At 36.9% G+C, this 19877-nt stretch overlaps 1 protein-coding gene across 1 annotated transcript in view; it reads right to left on the bottom strand.

Annotated features, from left to right (window-relative positions):
- Window positions 1–19162, bottom strand: part of LOC131668457 (rRNA N6-adenosine-methyltransferase METTL5) — a 66012-nt gene extending 46850 nt beyond the window's left edge. The window contains exon 1 of the mRNA XM_058942647.1: window positions 18679–19162. Coding sequence (XP_058798630.1) covers window positions 18679–19012 — 334 coding nt within the window. The 5' untranslated portion in view covers window positions 19013–19162. The remainder of the gene's footprint in view (window positions 1–18678) is intronic.
- Window positions 19163–19877: the final 715 nt, after the last annotated feature.

Here is a 19877-nt window from a genome sequence, read left to right as displayed (position 1 = left end):
TTATAACATTTTACTTACTTTTATTTTATCTAATCACTTATTTGTTAAGGCTGCGCTCTCTCTGCTGTTTGGCCTCTTTCTCTCTCTATATATTCTGAATATACTTGTGTGACTTCTTAATTGAATTTTGGCTGACTTTTCTTCTTTGATGCTTCCTCCGGCACTCACTCACTGGTAAACACTTCTTATTAGGGACTTCCTGGTGCTCACTCCACACTTACTCTACCTTTCCAGTCTTGTACAGAGCTTTTTATAAGCCGTGGGTGGATGGGTGGAAATCCCTTTCCTCAGGCCCATGAAGCGATAACGGCCAAATTTTGTATTGGTGGGAAATTTTCTAATCATATCCAGAATTTCTTTATTGGTCTGTGGGCGTGAATTTTCAGAGAGAGAAAGGGCGGTCCCTTTTTAACTTGGGCCCTTTTCTCCAGAGATGGCTCTCGGAGTGCCACTTTTAAGAGCAAGAGTAACGCTATAGTTTATAATTACTTATACATCATCGTACTAAACTTAATTAATTATAACGATACATAGTGGTTATTATAAACATTCAGAAAATCCAAACCTTTTACGATTTATTATAAAATACATTATTGTTCTATTTATTGGTTATTCGGTGACAAAAAGATGCGCATTATAATAGCTTACAAAATTGATGAAAATCTATTTAATATTACGGATATTTTCTTAAAAATCAGTGGAAAAAAAAAGATAGATTGCATTTTTATGGTCCCCTTCCATTATCAGCGTGATAACACTTCACGATGTATACGCGATGATCGTAGGCCCCTGTCAACACATGCGCGTGGGACAAAGCAGGATAGAGCGTTGATTGTAAGCCTGAGTACGCAGGCTCGGGCCACTATCAAAGTTTATATTTCGAATGCGTTTTCATCGTGGGAAATTAGGAAGGTTCCCACTTCGTTCGTCATATTTAATAATTAAATTAATAGAGAAAAAAAAACTAAGTTACGGGTGGCCGTCACACAATGTTTCAGCTGTCTACATAGGTGAAAGTAAGCGATTCTTAAAAATTAGATTAAACGAACACAAAAAAAAACATTGACTCAGATACAGTAGTAGTTACATAAATTATATGAAGAACTCTCTCAGATAAATTTGACTGGGACAAAGCTAAAATATTGGATTATGAAAAGAATTACAAGAAATGCAGAATATCCGAAATGTTGCACACATCGGCTTACATAACAACACTTTAAATAGAAAAGAGGATATACAATATCTTAGTCATACTTATAAGCTTTATTAAGATCGATGAGGAAGGGATGACAGATGAAGAATATATATATGTGTTGAAACACTTGATTTCTTACTGTATTGTAACGTGACTCGCTACGAGCTATTCGTTTTAGCCTATAATAATTGTACTACGAGAGAAATCAGGTACACACATATACATATAATTATACGCCTTTAAGATTACATTTTCAACTTTATTATTAATAATTTGTTGTTATTTTTCTGTTAATAAAGCCTGAAGAGGTCAGCAAATGTGCTAACGAAACGTTGCTGATTATAATTAAAATTAAGTTAATCTCTCCATCTCTCACTATTTGCCTTCTTTCTATAAGTATAAAATTTATCAGTTATAAAATATTGAGAATCATCAAAACCTACTGTCTTATGTGGCCCGTTTAAACCAGTATGTACTATTTAAAAATTTCATTTGCTCAACTTCTATTATTTTTAAATGGGAGAGTATGCATTTTATTTTGAATACACGTGACACATTTCAAAAATACTGAATCTAAATTTTCCCTTTGCTTTGCATTTTCAGGACATACCGAGCAACTTTTCAAGTACTCCTTGACCTGATCATATATCATAGGCCAGTAGTATAAGCACCTAGCCCTGGAGAATTGATGCTTTCGTCCTTGATGCCTTACCGTCAGAGCATCATGGATCTCCTAGAGCACTTGAAACCTTTTCTCTCTAGGCACCGCAAGATTCCACGCTTACTTATTTACGTTGTCGAGGTAGGCAAAAGCGTATGGATCCATATCCGGGGTTATCACCTTATCCATCAATCTCTGGAAGGTCGCTCCCGCGTATGACAGTACAAAGGGCATCCTCTTCAATTGAAAATGCCCCAACCCTGGTACTGTAAACGCCGATATCGGGTGCGACTTTTCCTTTAGGGGAATTTGATGATACGCACTAGTTAAGTTCAGCGTGGATATGAACTTGGCGTCCCTTATCCGTCTTAGAATGTCGCTCATATATGCCAAAGGACAGGCATCTGGTTTGGTTACTGCATTTACCTTTTGGTAATTTACGCAGAACCTATATTTTCCATCAGCCTTCTTTACCATCACAACTGGACTTGACCACCTTCTGGTCACTGGTTCGATAACATCTTTATCCTGCATATCCTTGACCAGTGTATGCATTTCCGCTCGCACCCTGTCGGACACTGGGTAGTAGTTTTGCTTGATGGGTAGAGACTTCCAACATCTATTTCGTGCTCAACCGCCACAGCACACCCTAAAACCTCTTCTCCGTCAGGAATCAATCTACTGTCGAAGTCTTCAATCTCTCCAAGCTTAGTTTCCGTGGTCTCCCACAGTCCTACCGGTGTGAGAAATGCAGTACCATCAATTACCGCTACTTCCATCGGGATCCAAAACTGCGCGGAACTCTCTTATAAAGTTCGCGCCTACATAACAGTCATCCGTGAGTATTAGCGTTATGGTGACTTATATTTCTGGTGATTCCCCCTACCTTAAAGGGGAACGTCACTTGACCAATGATGGGGTATAGGCGTCCGTCAGCGAGCCTTGCATCGCCAACCCTGGTCACATTCAGTCCGAGTCCTATTTCCGATGCCAATCTCAGCCCTCTCTGACCCATTACCGTAGATGAGGCTCCGGTATAATAGAGTGCTCTAATTTTAGTCACCTATGTCTACCCGTAACCACCATCTGGTTTCATTTTCTTGGTTGTATCCACGAGTCGCGTTTTATACTTCATTTGTCGTGCTTCTCAGCGGCTTTTTCCCTTCAGCTGCTGCTATGATGATGGGCTTGCTCCTACTTGTGGACTCCTTAGACCGAGAAAATTTTTGTGTGAAGGGATCCGAACTTTTCAGGTCTTCGGATTGCCGGATCCCTTAACTATCGAGTCATCTCCCTCCTCCACAACTTTTATATGGCCAACAGGTCCTTCCAGGATAACCGCCCCCCTGCTCTGCCAAGGGCTGGCATTGGACTCGATCGCCTTCTGCTCTATTGTACTGCTAGGTCCCGGGCCCTCTTGGAATCTGTTTAGTTCCCCGGGTCGCCGACACCTTGCTCTTTCCCGTCGACGACCCGCGGTGAGAGGTCGAATTTACTGGAGGCGCGAAGATGATCACTTTTATTCGCTCTCCATTGCTGTTTCCCTTGTTGCAATCTGTGCAGAACTTACGGCTGAATCCCATCTTGCCACAATCGGAACACTCAAAATGCTTCGTGAAATCGATTTTACACCTTTGTCCTTCTCGCCACTCACCAGGAGACCTGGGAGACGGTGAATTCCTCCTTCTCCCACGCCATCGGCTTTTGCGCTGCTCTGGAGAGCTGTCCTGCCTTTTTGTGGCTATTTTATGCAGGAGTCTCTCTATGCCCTCCAGTTGCTCCTCCATTTTCTTATCAGAATTGGAGGTTTGCGCAGCCGATACCGTTACTTGTTCGGTAGACCTCCTGGCAGGGTTCTCCACTCCCTGTCTGCGCTGCGGATCTCCCTCCTTCTTTACACGCCCCTTGCCATCGTTCGCTACTGCAGCGGTTTGGGATTTATTACTAGCCGTTTTTTTGCTCGGCTGGTATGCGTGTTGAGGGAAGATCATTCAGTTTGAGTCCGTGAATATGCATGGACAAATTGTTCTGTACTTTGGTCGCTCTCCTATTAAACCGCGTATTGACGTTAACTCGCTTTGACGAAGCTGTATTTGGATGTTTGGCAGGAGGTTCGCATGCAGCAGATGTAGTATCCTTTCCAAGGATACTGGTGGTTCCAGCCGATTAACTAGAGCTACTAGATTGGACACGTAGTCTCTCACAAACTCATCTTCGCCTTGGAAACGGTTCTGCGCTTCTTGCAACAGCCTTTGTTGCTGTTGCGTACTTGTGCGTAACCATTCTCAAGCGTCAGCGACGAATTCGGCGTAACTAAGCCACTGGTGCTTGTTATTATCGTACCAGGTCCTCGTGTTACCTTCGAAGATCTCTGATACGAAAAAAAGCACCTCGTTGTCGGTTAGTCCTGCGCCCATGCGCAGGTCTTCTAACCGGGACAGAAACGTATCCACGCTCTGTGCCCTACTGCCCGCAAATCTCAATTTCCATCAAAGGACAATTTTCCCTACATCTCGTTGTGGAGAGCTCTGAGGATATGTGTGGAACGGTGCCAGACGATCCGCTTCGACTTCTTTGTCGTACTGGTACGGATCTCCCGTAATCCTCCTGATCCTCTTCACCTTCTCTTCCGGTGGGGTCACGTTCCTTCTCTTAGGGATGGATCTCGGTGGAGCCGGTGTGCTTCCCGGAATCTCTGAGTTGTAGTGGCAGGTGTACGTGTCCTGAAAGTCCACATTGCGTCTGGAGCGCGGTTGAATCGAGTCACGCTGGGACGTATGGACTGCATCGGCCATTTCATACATCCCGTCCTCCAGCTCTCGTATTCTTCGGCGCATGTTTTGCGCCTCCCGTTTCGCACATACCTGTATCCATGGAGAGTTTGAAAGGTCTCCAAGACACAGTCGATCAGCTTGCGGTTGCGGTCGACTTCCTCCTTTAGGTACTCTATATCCCGGAAGGCGTCCCCCAAGGATAGTTCTCTTTGGGGCTCCTTCCGAGTCCAGGATTCCTGCGACCTCAGATCCGGGTTGCTCCATCTCCTTTCCCCCTTCTCCTGCTCTTAGGCCTGCAGGATTATCTGATCGCCGTTATCTTCTTCTTGGGGGCTGGCTTCAGCCTCAGAGTCCTCATCCAGGTAGGCGAATGTACTTGACAAATTTTCTAAGATTATTCCCTCCCTATTGATGAGTCTCAGTGGGTGGTCGCTGTGCTCCTCTTACTAATTACTCTTACTATACATTCACCACCTCGACTAACTTGGGGACCAACTTTTGCAGCTTTTGAAGAACCTCGACTGTAAGTTTTTCTGCACCAGTAAGCTTATAATTTCATTCAAGATTTCTTTCAGTCCTAGACTATTCCCAGTGGTAATTTTATAGGCTGTTACCTTAACCTCTTCCATAGTAAAAGGCTCTCTTGCTTAAGTCCTTCCTTCGTTTGGAAAACTCATTGTGGTTCCCCCGCTGGAAATAATATTATTGCGATTCTTTGAATGTTTAGCTAATCATCCGATATATCATGAGACATTCACAGCTTATCCATTGTTATCTTGTACGGTAATCCCCAAAGATCCCGATCCATTGACTCGATAAACTTTTCCCAGCACTCATCCGAATTGCTCTTTTGAATATCCTTTTACGTTTATTGTATGCCTATATATGTATGTATGTACGCTCTTTTATATTCAAAGTGGAGGGAAAAGCTCTGCTATCCAATCCTGCCGGCCTGTACCAGCAGGAATGCAGCTCGCATATACTAAAACCGTATTCATCAGTAATTGATAAGTTGAGTATATAATGAATTCCCAAAACATGTTGGTGTATACGAGGTCTGTCCGGAAAGTATCGGGCCTACCTTTATATTTTCGTGCTAGCTTTATTCTTTATCATCTGGTGGGTTACATCCTTCAAAGTAATCCCCACTTGATTGAATAACACGGTTCCATCGTTGTTTCTACTGTTCAAAACAGTCCTGGAACTCACTTTTAGGGATAGCCTTAAGTACACTCGTCGTATTGTTTTCAACCGTTGTTTTGTCATCGAATCGGTGTCCTTTAAGTGGTTTTTTTAGTTTTGGAAACAGCCAAAAGTCACAAGGGGCTATGTCGGGACTGTATAGAGGTTGTCGAAGTAATGCGATATTGTGTTTGCTCAAAAACTGCTGCACAGGATTGGATGAATGCGCTGACGCATTATCGTGATGGAGAAGCCAGTCACCACTTTTCCAAAAGTGCGACCGGTTTCTTCTTACTGCATCACGCAAACGTTTTAAAATTTGAACGTAGTATTCTTTATTAATTGTCTGACCTGTTGGTGCATATTCTTGATGTACAACATCTTCACAATCGAAAAAAACAATCAACATTGACTTAACATTGCTCCGACTTTAACGTGGTTTTTTTGGTCTTGGCGATTCAGAATGCTTCCACTGTGAAGATTGTTGTTTTGTTCCAGGATCATAACCATAAACCCATAATTTATCACCTGTAATAACTTTTCTAAGCACATTATTATCATTATTGACCATTTCCAGATTGTCCAGAGCGATTTCTAAGTGAATGTTCTTCTGCTCTGCTGTGAGAAATTTTGGGATGAATTTCGCACACACGCGTTTCATTCCTAAATTTTCGGTTGAAATTTCTGAAATGAGTTTTTGGTATCCCAAGGTCTTCTTCTAGTTCTCGCATAGTCATACGACGATCTTGTTCGATTGCAAGTCGCACCCGCTCAATATTATCTGCGGAACGAGAATCACTATCGACAGAAGTGCGACCATCCTTGAACCGTTTATACCACTCTTTTATTCGTGTTTTGTTCATACACTCGCTTCCAAAGGCCTTTTGCATCATTTCAATAGTTTCTGAACTGGTTTTTCCGAGTTGAAAGCAAAATTTGATGCAAATTCGTTGATCTTGTTTTTCAGTCATTTTTGACAATATCAAAATCCGACGAACGCGAAAAAGGCACTGTAAACAAAGACACGCTGTGCATGAACTATACGTCCGGCAGGTGTCAGTAAGTAACCAATAGATTCGTGAGGCTTTACTGTTGACGTTTCTGTCCGGTAGAGGTCGCTCGAACACTATGGCGCGAAGATATAATCGTAGGCCCGATACTTTCTGGACAGACCTCGTATAGATTAAGTTATCCGGATTACTTATATGATAAAATTCAGTTCCTCTATAGTAAAAGGATGTATGCGAACATTGATGTTATACTTCCCTGTGATGTAAATAAGCAGTCGACATCACGGCATTAATTTGCAGGCATAAGTATTCTAGTTGCCATATTTGCGGATATATATGTATTTATGACTGAGTGTTTTAGCAACTGAAGATATAGCCATATTGGATCACAATTAAGATCGATTAGTTGGATGAAAGATCAAAGCAGGTAGTTTCCGCTTAGCAAATTTTGTATTAGGTTGGTATCAAAGCCAATCTTCAGATTCCGCGTACTCAAATGTAGCAAATGAAATGATCGACGAAAATCTAAGTGATTGTGATTGACTACTACGCATCATCTTCCACTGCACAAAATGGATCACTTATATTATCTTCCTGGTGTTATTTTTGTATCGATGGTCTTATCAAGGTTATTTCTGTCAATGAAACCTACCTAAGTGTAGATGCTCGCCAAAGTGCACCAAAATTTGTAAGATGGTAAGAAACCTAAAAATATCGACATATATTTTTCTATGTCACTGAAATTTCATAGTTTAGGGTTCAAACTATCTCTATTATGTATTTTACTACTTCTTTGATGTATACAATTTTCTGTTCGATAAATTAACTTGAAAATTACCACTCGCGGATTTTGAGGGTCGCTGATTACAACTCTGAAGTCGGAATATTTAAATATTTATCGAAATTTGCAGAAAATAATTTGAATTCATTACATGTAATGATACATGATACACCCTTACAGACGGTATAGAAAAATTAATTTTTTCTTTGAAATACTTATACATAATGAATTAATGAATTATAATGTTTTTAAGGCTATATTAGAAACTTATAATCATTATCATCTCTATTACAATCATTTGTATAATAATAATTATTATTATTTCTAATTATCACAGGATTGCAAAAACTTTTGTGGGGTTTACTCGGGCTTCCGTGAGTGTACTGCGTTTTTCGAGTCACTGAATGCGGACACTTTTTCAAAATTTCTCCAGCACGCAGGATAATTATTATAATTCTATATAAAAGCTATGTTTTGAAAAAGCAATTTCTCTCCAACTATGAAAGAACAAATCATTATACGTATGATTATTAAGCACATAAATATATAAGATCATTGGTATAGATTTCTTTATAAATAATCATCTAATTTTCGGATATTTACGTAAGTATTTTATTATTTGTATTTATTTTACATCATTTTATTTAAAAAATCATTTAAATTTTGTGAATGAGTTTGATTGAAAAATAGTCATGAAATATCGAATAATAATTCACTTTTAGGGGTTACGGTGTAATACTACTATTGCGAAAAATATATAATATGTTTCATTTTTGTATAAATTATATTCTGTTCCTTACAGCATATATTCTTTACTTGGGTTTCTTAAAATATACTCATTAGATACTAAGATATAATAAGAAAACGATTTTAAAGGTAAGATATAGGGATGGCTTTCTACTCTTCAAAGTAGATGTTGGCAGAAAAAGAAAAATAGGTGTCTCTATATTACAACATATAAAAAAATAATTAAAATAGATGAGGTTGGGTGAGGTGGGGGAGTTACCTTGTTATTTGTCAAAAATACTAAAATACTGGCTCACCGTTCTCGTTGAGCGGTAGAGCGTTTTGCGTGTAGCGATTAGATGCCTGGTATCTCAGTACTACGAAAAATAAACAACACGTGTCGAATATTTGTCAATGTTTCATTATACTACAAAGTTTAGTGCGATTTGGTGAGGGACTTCTAGGTAGGATTACTTATGAGTAGAGTAGCATCTTGCACTTTGGGTAAATCGGAAGATCAGTGTGTTCACATGGTGATATCTGCCAATCTTTCATCAGACGACAATAATCTTATTTTAATGACTTGTTGTAGATTTATATTTTTCTAGTTATTGTGGCTAGAACTAGGTACGATTGTCTCTTCACGTGGCCATATCTAATTGGCCAAGTAAGGATCTGGGTTAAAGATATATCCTCCCTCTTAATTTAGAATATGTGGAGAATGAAGTGAGTTGGCCTGTTCAAGATGAAACCAATATAATTCTTTCTGGAAATAAGCGTTAATTTTTGTAGAAAAACTGATAGAAATTCTTAAACGCAAGAGCTTTGATTGGGAAATATGCCTTTCGACTTCAATAAAATAATTTACATAATATAAGTGACAACATGATGTGCTCGTATATAGCGTCGAAGGGCGTTATAGGCGAGTAATGTTATTCCTGCCAACAATAGAAAAAATGATACATGTTGTGGCTTTATTTTAAAATTAACTTGAGCGAGAAACTAGATTTTATAGCAGTTTCTTGCGTGTAGAGCTATTCCAATTCATCAGATAATGGAACCAATGGTACCATAGTATTTTTTTGCGTAAAATCCAAAGATATTATTGTTATCCTTGTAGAATTATCTTCAAAAATACTAGAAATAAAAAAACCATTGTCAAATTTAGTATTTAGTTTCTAGTACTTTAGAGGTGAACCTTACTATCCATCCAATAATAAACAGAAAATTTATCCTAGATCATCAATTTGGTTTTAGGTACAAGCACTCCAAAATAGAACAAGTACACAAATTAGTAGCTCTGTTTCAAGGAAATATAGAATGAGAAAAAGCAATATTATAGCGTTATATTACTTAATATCACACAGAAATTTGATAAAGTATGACATAAAGGACTTCTGTATAAACTAAAAAGATATTTACCAATAAGAAATTATGAATTATTCGATCATACCTACAATATAAAATAAAGTTTTTCAAGACAAAATAAATAAAAAAATATCAAAACAACACCTAATAAAAGCAGTAAAATACGCACAAAATTATTTGACATCAAACTGTCAAATTCAAACAACAAAAAATAAAATTCAAATTTACAAATTGTGATGAAAATCATGTAGCTAGTTATGAAGGAATGCTAGAAAATGTCTCCAAGAAAAATTATTGCTAGCAGAAAGATTACATCAAATAGCAAATATACAGGTAGCAACGGCAAAAATGTATAGTTTACAAAACAGTACAAGAGTTTATATAGAGACTCAACCGATAATAGTGGACTATAAAAATAACAGTCATTTAGAAAATATGTTAACTCAGCTGATGAAAAGAATGAATATGAGGCTCCATCTCCTCACCACGCTTAAAAGTAACATTAAATAAATAGTAAGTATAGGTTAAATGAATAATTTATTATTGTTAAAGCTTGCTCATCCGTTGGTGCGAAGTTAACTGCCGCCACGATTTGCTTATTTACTTCTACTACACCGGTTACTTTCCGTGCACTTGAAAACGGACGCGAAAGCGTGAAACAGAGTGAAGAGACGAACCAATATTCAATTAGGTTCCATACTACAAGCGGAGATTAGAAGGCAGACAACTAGATGAATGTAAGGCGATTTAAATAAATAAAAAGGTGGATTTTATTATGCTTTTCGGTGACAATTACGTGTCATATTTCCCGGCCATAAGATTTGGGGGCATGCAACTACAAACAAAAATATCAATAAGCTAGCGCACTTGTTGTCTACGACTAGTGAGAGAAAGGAAGAAAAACGCGAGTTAGCGCAAGACGCGATGTATGCAAAACAAAACGATCACTTTCATAAATATTTAACTTCAGCCTACCAATGATACATGCGCAAGCTTGCAGACGTGGGTGAGCGGTTAGCGACGGCGGATATTCTGATGATTACCCTCAGTCAACGTGACATCTAGAGAACGATGATCTAGACGATGGTTTTTTTTTGAGACTTCCTATGCTGAGTGTCATGCTCTGGATGAACGCACGACTGGTTGGATAAATCTACTGGACTGCTTCACATGGTATCAGTACACTTACCAGCACGTTTGGGAGAAATCAGTACCAAGATGAAAGAAACGAGCGGCAGAAAACAGGTTCACGAGTAAAGAATTTTCTTTTATTTCGTCTCACGACTAGACTGTTCAAGCGATGTTAACTTATTTTTTCTATTCAGGTGTCGTTCTTTCCGTGACAACGTGCCCACGTGCTTCTTCGTGCACTCCCGCAAACTTATACGACCTGTCTCTCATGTTCGCTCTTGTGATTTTCCTTTGCAGTCGCTCCTTATGTTACATTCACGCTTTAACGAATATTTATTGCTTACATATTGAAATAAAAATAACAATTCCAAGCGCTAAAGATTTAGTCCAAAAGCTTATACTAAAACCATTTTTTATAAAAAAATAGCATTGCTAGCATTATTAACAGTAGCATTTATTAACATTAGCAATTATTAACAGTAATATCTGAAACACCAAAATATCTATGAAAAGAATAAAGATCAATAATTCAAAATCTAAAATAGGCAAATATCTATGGTATACAGTAAGCCAGCAAAAACTCTGATACAGTCGAACCCGCGGCACTTCTCGTTGCGGCACTTCTTGCGCCCCCGCACTTCTCGCTGGCTGCGCCGCAGCACTTCTCAAGGGGCAGGGCCGTACACTGCCCCTTGCGTACCAGAGGGTCTCTCTTTCTCTTACGGTCTTATTGGAAGGCTTATTCTTCCCTCTTTATAATTTTAATAGATTTCCGAATATGTATGGATAATCCGACTTCAAACTTTTAGTTTTATGGATACACATACATAATCCGACTTTAAACTTTTAGTTTTATGGATGCAGATAATCCGATTTTAAACTTATGAACCCATCTCTTTCTCTTACGGCCTCACCGGCAGGCCTCACCTGCCCTCTCTTACTTCTAGAACTAAGATGTGATAATGATCTCGAGATAACCCTCGGCTATCCCCGAATCGCAGCCGAAACTGGTAGAGGCTGAGACAGCCTTGCGTAAAACGCGGCACTCATTTCACCCAAGCTGTTGCGTGCAGCCCTGGCTAATCGCCACACCGCCAGACGAGCGAAACATTGAGGAAGCATGCCGCATCTCATATGTTGTCATAAAACAACAGGCAGACGCTTGCCACGTCGAATCAACCAGATTACACTTAATGTTTTCCGAGATATTAATATAATTACTTAATAATTACCCCGAGACCTGTCGGTACCTGCTGTGGAAAACATTGGGATTGCCCAGAAGTTTTCCCGGCGCGTCCGACATCTATCGGTCCGATGTATTTTAATTATTCGCGCTTAGCTCTACCTAACCGTCTGCTACATCAGTCTATTTTGACTTTCGAATCTATCCAGTCGTAGGTTTGTTTGTGTCATAGAAAATTTTGTCTCGAAGCATTGCTTAGTTTCCTGTTGATTATATTTACATAGTCAGTCAGTTTGTTGTATACAGTTGTATACACTATATATATACATATATACGTATATATTTATAGATTTGTACACGTTGATTGACGTTTTTGAAGTGACTTTTTTGCAGTGAATATTTAAACGGTAAGTGTATTACGTTTTAATAATTTTATAATTTTCCTCCACAAAATAACGCAAGAATGTATTTTTAATTTGATATTTATATTGTTTTAACCCGTAAAGTACATATTTTATATATCTGCTAATTAATTTGTTTATCAAAACAAAGTTATAAGTAAATTTTAATTAACAATTTAAAATAAATTAAAATTTAAGAATCTTTCTACACTTATTAAAAAACTTGTAAAAACAAGTATTTGATAGTTTTATAATTTTTATCCAGTTTATTTGCAGTAGAAAAATTCAATTATAAATTGTTTATACATATGTATATATCCTTTAAGGCCCATGCAGAAAATGGATGATGTAGCGACAAATTAATTACGATTTTCATCGTATAATTAAAAATAAATTATATGTATTTTTTCTACTTTGGAACTTTCAATTGTTTGAAAAAAATTATTTAAAATGAAAATTTTCATTCGTGAAAAATTGAAACCACCAATCGATTCTATTCAAAATCCAAGACGAAAATCACTATGACGTTTTTTTGTCAGTGTACAATATTTATAAGCAATTGAAATTTATTAAAATTATTATGATTTTCGACAATTAATTATGCCAATCGATTCTATGGAAAAAAATTATGACAATAAATCAAAATCTGACGTAAAAACATCATAGATATTTTCGCCTTGATTTTTTTCGTAGCTTCGATTGATGCTTTTATTTTTTGAAAACCAAAAATTTTCCACTAAATTCTTTAAATAATTTTTTTATAAACCATTGAAAACTACAAAAGAAAAAATACGTATATTTTATTTTTTTATTATATGTACAATAAATGACGAATTATGTTTCATTTATATATACTATTGTTTACTGTATTATTTATTTACAAAAATTTCTTTTTCAGATTGCCATGTCTAAGTCTTTAACAGCAGCGCAAATCTCCGATATCAAACAGAAACTGTTTGAAAAGCAGTCGATGGCCAGTCTTGCTAAGGAATATAATGTATCATCAAGGACAATCGGGAGAGTGAGGGACATGGACGGCCAGCAGCAGACAGGCCTAGAATCTCCAATCATCAGGAAGCACCAGGTGAACTTGTCGATTAAAGACAAACTGGACATCATCGCCAAGCTTGAGAAAGGACAATCGACGGATGATTTGGCAAAGTTCTATAACGTCGATTCTTCAACTATCAGAAATACCAGATCTTCAAAATCAGATATATTGAAGCGTAGCTTGGCGCTGGAGCAGTCAAAGCAACCATTAGATAGTAAAAGAATTCGTACAGAAGAAAACATCCGTGACACAGCGCTATATTCTTGGTTCGAGGACGAACGTGCTGCTGGAACACCAATCTCGGGTAGTTACCTCCAAGAAAAGGCTTTGGAGCTCCACAAAGCGAAAGGACTCGAAGGCGATTTCAAGGCGAGCAGCGGTTGGCTCAACAATTTCAAGAAGCGCTATGGTATCAGAGAATTATCTATGCAAGGAGAAAAATTGTCTGTTGATAGTATTGGAGCAGAAGACTTCAAAAGTGAAATGAAGAATTGCATCGTAGAAGGAGGCTACTCTTTGGACCAAATGTACAACGCAGATGAAACGGCCTTATACTTCAGATCGCTGCCACGGAAAACTTTAGCTGCAGGCCACGAAAGACAAGCAGCGGGATTTAAAGAGCCAAAGGAACGAGTCACGGTCATGTGCTGCGCCAATGCGACGGGATCGCATAAAATTACGCCTTTAGTCGTCGGAAAATTTGCAAAACCAAGATGTTTCGCTAAGTGTAAAGGAGAAAATATTTTGTTACCAGTGAAGTATACTAGCAGCAAATCAGCCTGGATGAACAAAAAATTGTTTTTGGACTGGTTCGAAAACGTCTTTATTCAAGAAGTAAAAGAAAAACATCCAGTGCATAGGAAAGTGCTTCTTTTACTCGACAATGCGCCATCTCACCCTTCTGCTGATGAGCTGAACCAAATCGATGAGACGATCCAAGTGAAGTTTTTACCGCCGAATGTGACGGCTTTGGTTCAACCTATGGATCAAGGAGTGATAGAAAAAATGAAAAAGATGTACTGAAAAAAGCTGTTGAAAGAGCTTTTCCTACAGCAACGTGGAGGCAGTACGAAAGGCAGCATTCACAAATTAGCGCAAAAACAAGATATGAAAGATTACTGCTATAGAGTTTGGAACTCTTGGAATGACATCAACGACCGAGATATTTCCCATGCCTGGAATCGGCTTTTTGATGTCGCTGATTTTCCACGAGAGCAACGAGTTTCTGCAGAAGAAGTCAATCAGTTACTTGCCCTTCTCAGAGATGCTCCAGAGTACGCTGATTGTACTTTTGACATGGCAGCAGCTTGGATTGCAGCTGATTTTCAAGAAAACGCCTGGAGCGTTCAAATGTTGTTGAAATTTATGAGAGGTATGTAAAGATGTTTTCAATAAATAAATTTATATATATATATATATATAATTTCATGATACGTTGTATTAAAGCATGCTATAATTTTTTTTTAGGATGACAGCATCTAGTAATGGCTCGGAAGAAGGTGAAATTGAAGAAAGCGATCGTGTATGCCAACCAGAAGAAGAGGTTTCACGCGAAGATGCGTATAAGGCTGCACTGACACTCTTGAAGTTTCTTGAGAATGATTGAGATTCTACGCCAGGCCAAATCAAAAATATCCAAAATCTTGCAGATCATGTTATTACTAACTATAAGCCAATTTGAGTTTTTCATAATTTAATTTTGATATTTATGTGATTTCTGAGTTCCTATATGTAATAAAAAAATATCTAGTTTGTACAATGAAAATAAAATAGATTTTTATTGATTTTTTACCAAACGCGTTGTGTATTGTGATTTTTATTGAAAACGAGACATGATGAAAAAAAATACCAGTATGTAATTTGCAATTGCTTATAAAAATTATTTAAACGAATTAATAGATCTTTTATTTATAAAAACTAAAAAAACCATTGGTGTTATTAGTTTTTCAAAATCGGTAGTTTTTAAAAATTTTGAATCGTTTATAATGATTTTACACTAACAAATTAGAATCTGACAAAAAAAAACGCGATAGAGAATGTCTTAGATTTTCTCGTCAAACCAATTGATGCTTTTAATTTTTTTAAAGAAAAAAAAATTTTCCGATTTATTTTAATAATAAACAAAATTTTTAGCGATTTATTTTTATAATAAAAAAATAACAAAAATATAAAAAAATATGGTATTAAAAAAAAGAAGTATTTCGTTCGTTCATGTTTTACAAAGAAATTAAATAACTAATTATTGCCTATACATATGTAGAAATCATAAATAAAATTTATTTGCGTTCAATTTTTTAAATTATCAAAAAAAAGTTGACTATCATATTAATTATACTTTGTTGTTAACGTATGAATTTTGTTTAATATAAGGCGCAGCTGCTTATTTTGAACTATTTTTGAGGGCCCCAAAGGGCCCGCGCGGCAAGCTACAGTATGCCCATACCTGGCCGTACGCTCTGATTGGCTGCCGCTCACCGAGAAGTGCCGGGGCGAGCTACTCCCGAGAGCGAGAAGTGCCGCGGGTTCGACTGTACCATTATTAACTTACGAATCCAACTATTGAATCTCAGATACTAGCAAACTATAAATCAGATTTAATTGTTATATCGTAAATTTTTAACAATCAAATCATATCTAGATTTCACCGTCTACCATTCTTCAGTCATAATCAATATTTAAAAGATCCCTGTATATAAGAAAAACAACAAATTTAGGATTTGAAAGAAGTAGTTAATGATAACTAATCTGTAATATATGACTTAAAACTTGTAACGTGGTGATCACGGCATGACCGTGGTTCTTATCGGGTTCTCGCCGAGGTCCGCGCGCCATGCTAAGCTGTGAATATGTGCGTTGAAATCACAAACTCATGCTTGCCTTTTATTCGTTGAGGTGCGATTCTAGGACGAGCGGCGAAGAAGGGCGCAGGCGGCAGTGGAAGAAAAGCAAGAGAGAGAGAGAGAGAAAGAGAGAGAGAAGCGAAAAGAAAGAGACAGAGAGAGAAAAATGAAGAAGTTGCACGTGCATCGTCGTGCTGATTTTACCAGCCAGTACATGCTGAGCTTCAGCATAAGCCGTTACGCGCGCCATTTTCCGTCGATCAGTTTTCCCGCGCTCTCGCCGAAAGATTTTTGGTTTTTTCGGAGACGCGCGCGGTGTGCGGAAGTTTTATGATATTGTCTGAGTCATGCCTAGTGATGCGGGTCGGCTCTTGAGCGGCCGTTGCTACGAACAGTGTTTTTACTGTGAGCAGAAAGTTGCTGCGAGAAGCCACTTTGTTGCCACAAACAACCAGGGTGACGAGGAGAGTAACAACGAAAAAAACAAGTAACGGAGACAACAACATTAGCGACAACGACATCAACAACACCGACGACAACAACGTAAACAACTACAGCGACACCGAGGTCGCTGCTGCCTTTTTCTCTCTCTCTCTGTCACTCATGCTTCAGACGCAGTTACTACGCGGGACGAATGGCAGATCTGCTAGCAACCTTATCGACTGTGGCCGTTGTTGAATTGTACAAGCGCGTTTAAATCCTATTGCTGACTGTAGGAGAAGTCGGAAAGGCAGATTCGATGGCAGCCTAATCACTGATTCGTTCTTCGTGAGCGCGGAAAATTTTGTCGAACGTAGATGAACTGGTGTTACGTTTGATTAATTATAGTTGAACTTTTGTTTGTTGTCTTATTTCGAGTGATATTTTGTTTTGTTAATTAAATTTTTTGTTATTAACTAGTTATCGTTGTTTTGCCTAATCACTCCTTATCTTGAATATTGTAACGCGTGTTTTGAACTGTTTTACTCGGCAGATCATTCAGTCGTGAAAACATTTCCCGAATACCTCCCTTTAAATAAATCGTACGGATGGCCGCAAGATACCCAAAACGGGAACGGTTACAATTTCTCCATTACAAATTCAAGATATAGATAATGCCATGAAAAATGAAAATAACACCTTTAAAAGGCACAAATATTGTGATTTCTAAATATTCAACAACATAAGAAACCAATATCCATATTTTCTTAGTTAGTTTCAGATAAATTGAAAAAAAAATAATTTTTACAAAGCTGTGTCTTAGTATTGGAATTCTTGATTATCAAATCGCATATTCGTGATACTGGTGCGACATTCAGTTTAAGTGAACTCGTTTAGTTAAGGCCATTAGCTTTGACTCGGTTACCTTTGCTCTTATTACTCGCCTTAGATTTATTGTAGATTTTCCTATCTTCTTTGCTTTCATTCAGGCTTTGTGCAGATGCCCTTACCTAATTTATTTTTATGTTAGATGATGATGAGTACGGCTTGCCATTAGATTTTTTTACATGCCTTTCCTTCATACGCCGCATCGGAAATGAGAACTACTTTATTAGCGGAGGAAATTTATAGCGCGCATCTTTCTCATGCTGTCGTTCAAATATTTTACTCCAATATCGCAAGTTGTTAATAATTTTATCGAAAAAGTCTTATATCAAGAACAAATCCTAATGAATAAAACTAGTTCTTAAGAAATAGTTTTATTTCACTCTAACGTTGAGGATCGTACACTATTTAACGTATACTTATATTATTTAAATAGTGAATTTATATTTGCAACTCAGAAAATTCGAACTTAATTCAAGTACATCAAGATAAAAACTGTTTGATATCTTTGTGAGAACAATTTTTAGAAGCCAACATCGAAAATTACCAATTTCATAAATTCATAGGTTGGTATTCTTAATAAAAGTTGAAATAATTATACACAATAGCAATTACAACACAGATTTATTTTGAAGCTACGTTACTATAATGTTCAATAAAGTAATAGATACTTTGCAATATTTTTATAAAATTAAAGATATAATAAAAGATTATAAAAAACTATGGACTATGGGAAAAACTTCCTAACAAGAAAATTATAAACCTGGAATCTGATACGAGATTCATAATTTTTTTAAATCATTTGAATATTGAAACTCCATATACATTGCATCATAAAAATATTCTATATCTGGCATGTGCGATAAAAAATATTTATAAATCAAATTATTAATTTGACAAAAACAACCTCCATATTAAAGGATGGATTTATATATTGGTGATAATGATTCATATAAAAATTCAATTACATATTTTGCTATACCTACATTAACGATCGAACATGAATATTATTGGCAAAGTGTTCTGTACACTATTATTTTACAATATAAGATTCTTGCATTTTATCTAACCTGGTGATAATCGAAGAACATCGCAACAAACAGCTTCAGAAAATAAGCCCAAACTTGCATAATTATCTGCTCGAATTTGTAATGCGTGCATATCTATATCAAAACCAATAACGCTTGCGGCTCCTAAAATGGAAGAACCTACGGATAAAATTCCACATCCTGTACCTAAATCCGCCACGTACTGATTAGTGATATCTGCGTACTGTGTTTGTGCAACATATAATATCCGCGAGGCGATGTGTGAACTAGTCGAATATTGTTCTAATGATATATTAGGAACCTCAAATGATAATAAATATTGCAATTTTTCTTCTAATTCACGTATTTTAATCATTTTTTTTTGTTTTGTTAAAATTCACTTTCCATACATTAATTAGTATCTTCAAAACGAGGTAGAACCGGTAATATAAGATTTCCAAATGATGAATCTTGTGTCACGAAGAAACCCGTCGAAGACGCATGAGCATTCAGTAATGCTGATCGTTGCAGTGAATTGATTGAATTTCCATCATAGTTTGAAGAAATTGTAGTCTGTAATCAGAATTTTTTTATATATAATCAATAACTATGAAATGGAACTGTATATGATACAAAGTAAATGATAGTTTTGATATTACCACATGGAGTTATTATAATCTTTTATGGTACATATAAGCTTTAGAAAACTTTGTATTTGGTGAATACAAATAACTTAATAATTTTATTTATATTCGAATTAATATAGTGAATAAGTAAATTGGTAGATTGAAAATGTAAAATTAAATATTTATTTACTACAATATACATTGAAAATATGAAATTAAGAGTTCAGGTTGAGTTGGGTTGGGTTGGGTTCGCATTCACAGAAATAATCATCTTCAAAATAATCATGTCCTAATATAGATTAATAATATACGTTAATGCGATAATGAAATATAGTTTGAGTTATTTTATTCGGACTATTCTTTTGGCTAGAAAAATTACGATAACCCATTCAGTACGCGACGGCAGCTTTTTCGATTCCAATTTTAGTGGCTTTAATAGGTTAGAAATCGATTCCCCCCCCCCACCCCCAAAAAAAGGAAAAGAAAATTTATATACATTACGTAACAAAATTATAACATGTAACAGGGTGGATTAGCTAGTAGAAATGAAATTTATTAAAGCACAAACTCCCACGATGCAGAGCTAACCGCCGCTCCGTTAAACACGTATGATTA

This window comes from Phymastichus coffea, unplaced genomic scaffold (assembly GCF_024137745.1).
Source record: "Phymastichus coffea isolate CEN01 unplaced genomic scaffold, Cenicafe_Pcof_1.1 PCOF00006, whole genome shotgun sequence".
NCBI classification, from domain to species: domain Eukaryota; kingdom Metazoa; phylum Arthropoda; class Insecta; order Hymenoptera; family Eulophidae; genus Phymastichus; species Phymastichus coffea.
Note: the sequence above shows the minus strand (reverse complement) of the source record. Positions and strands in the feature narration are given on the sequence as shown.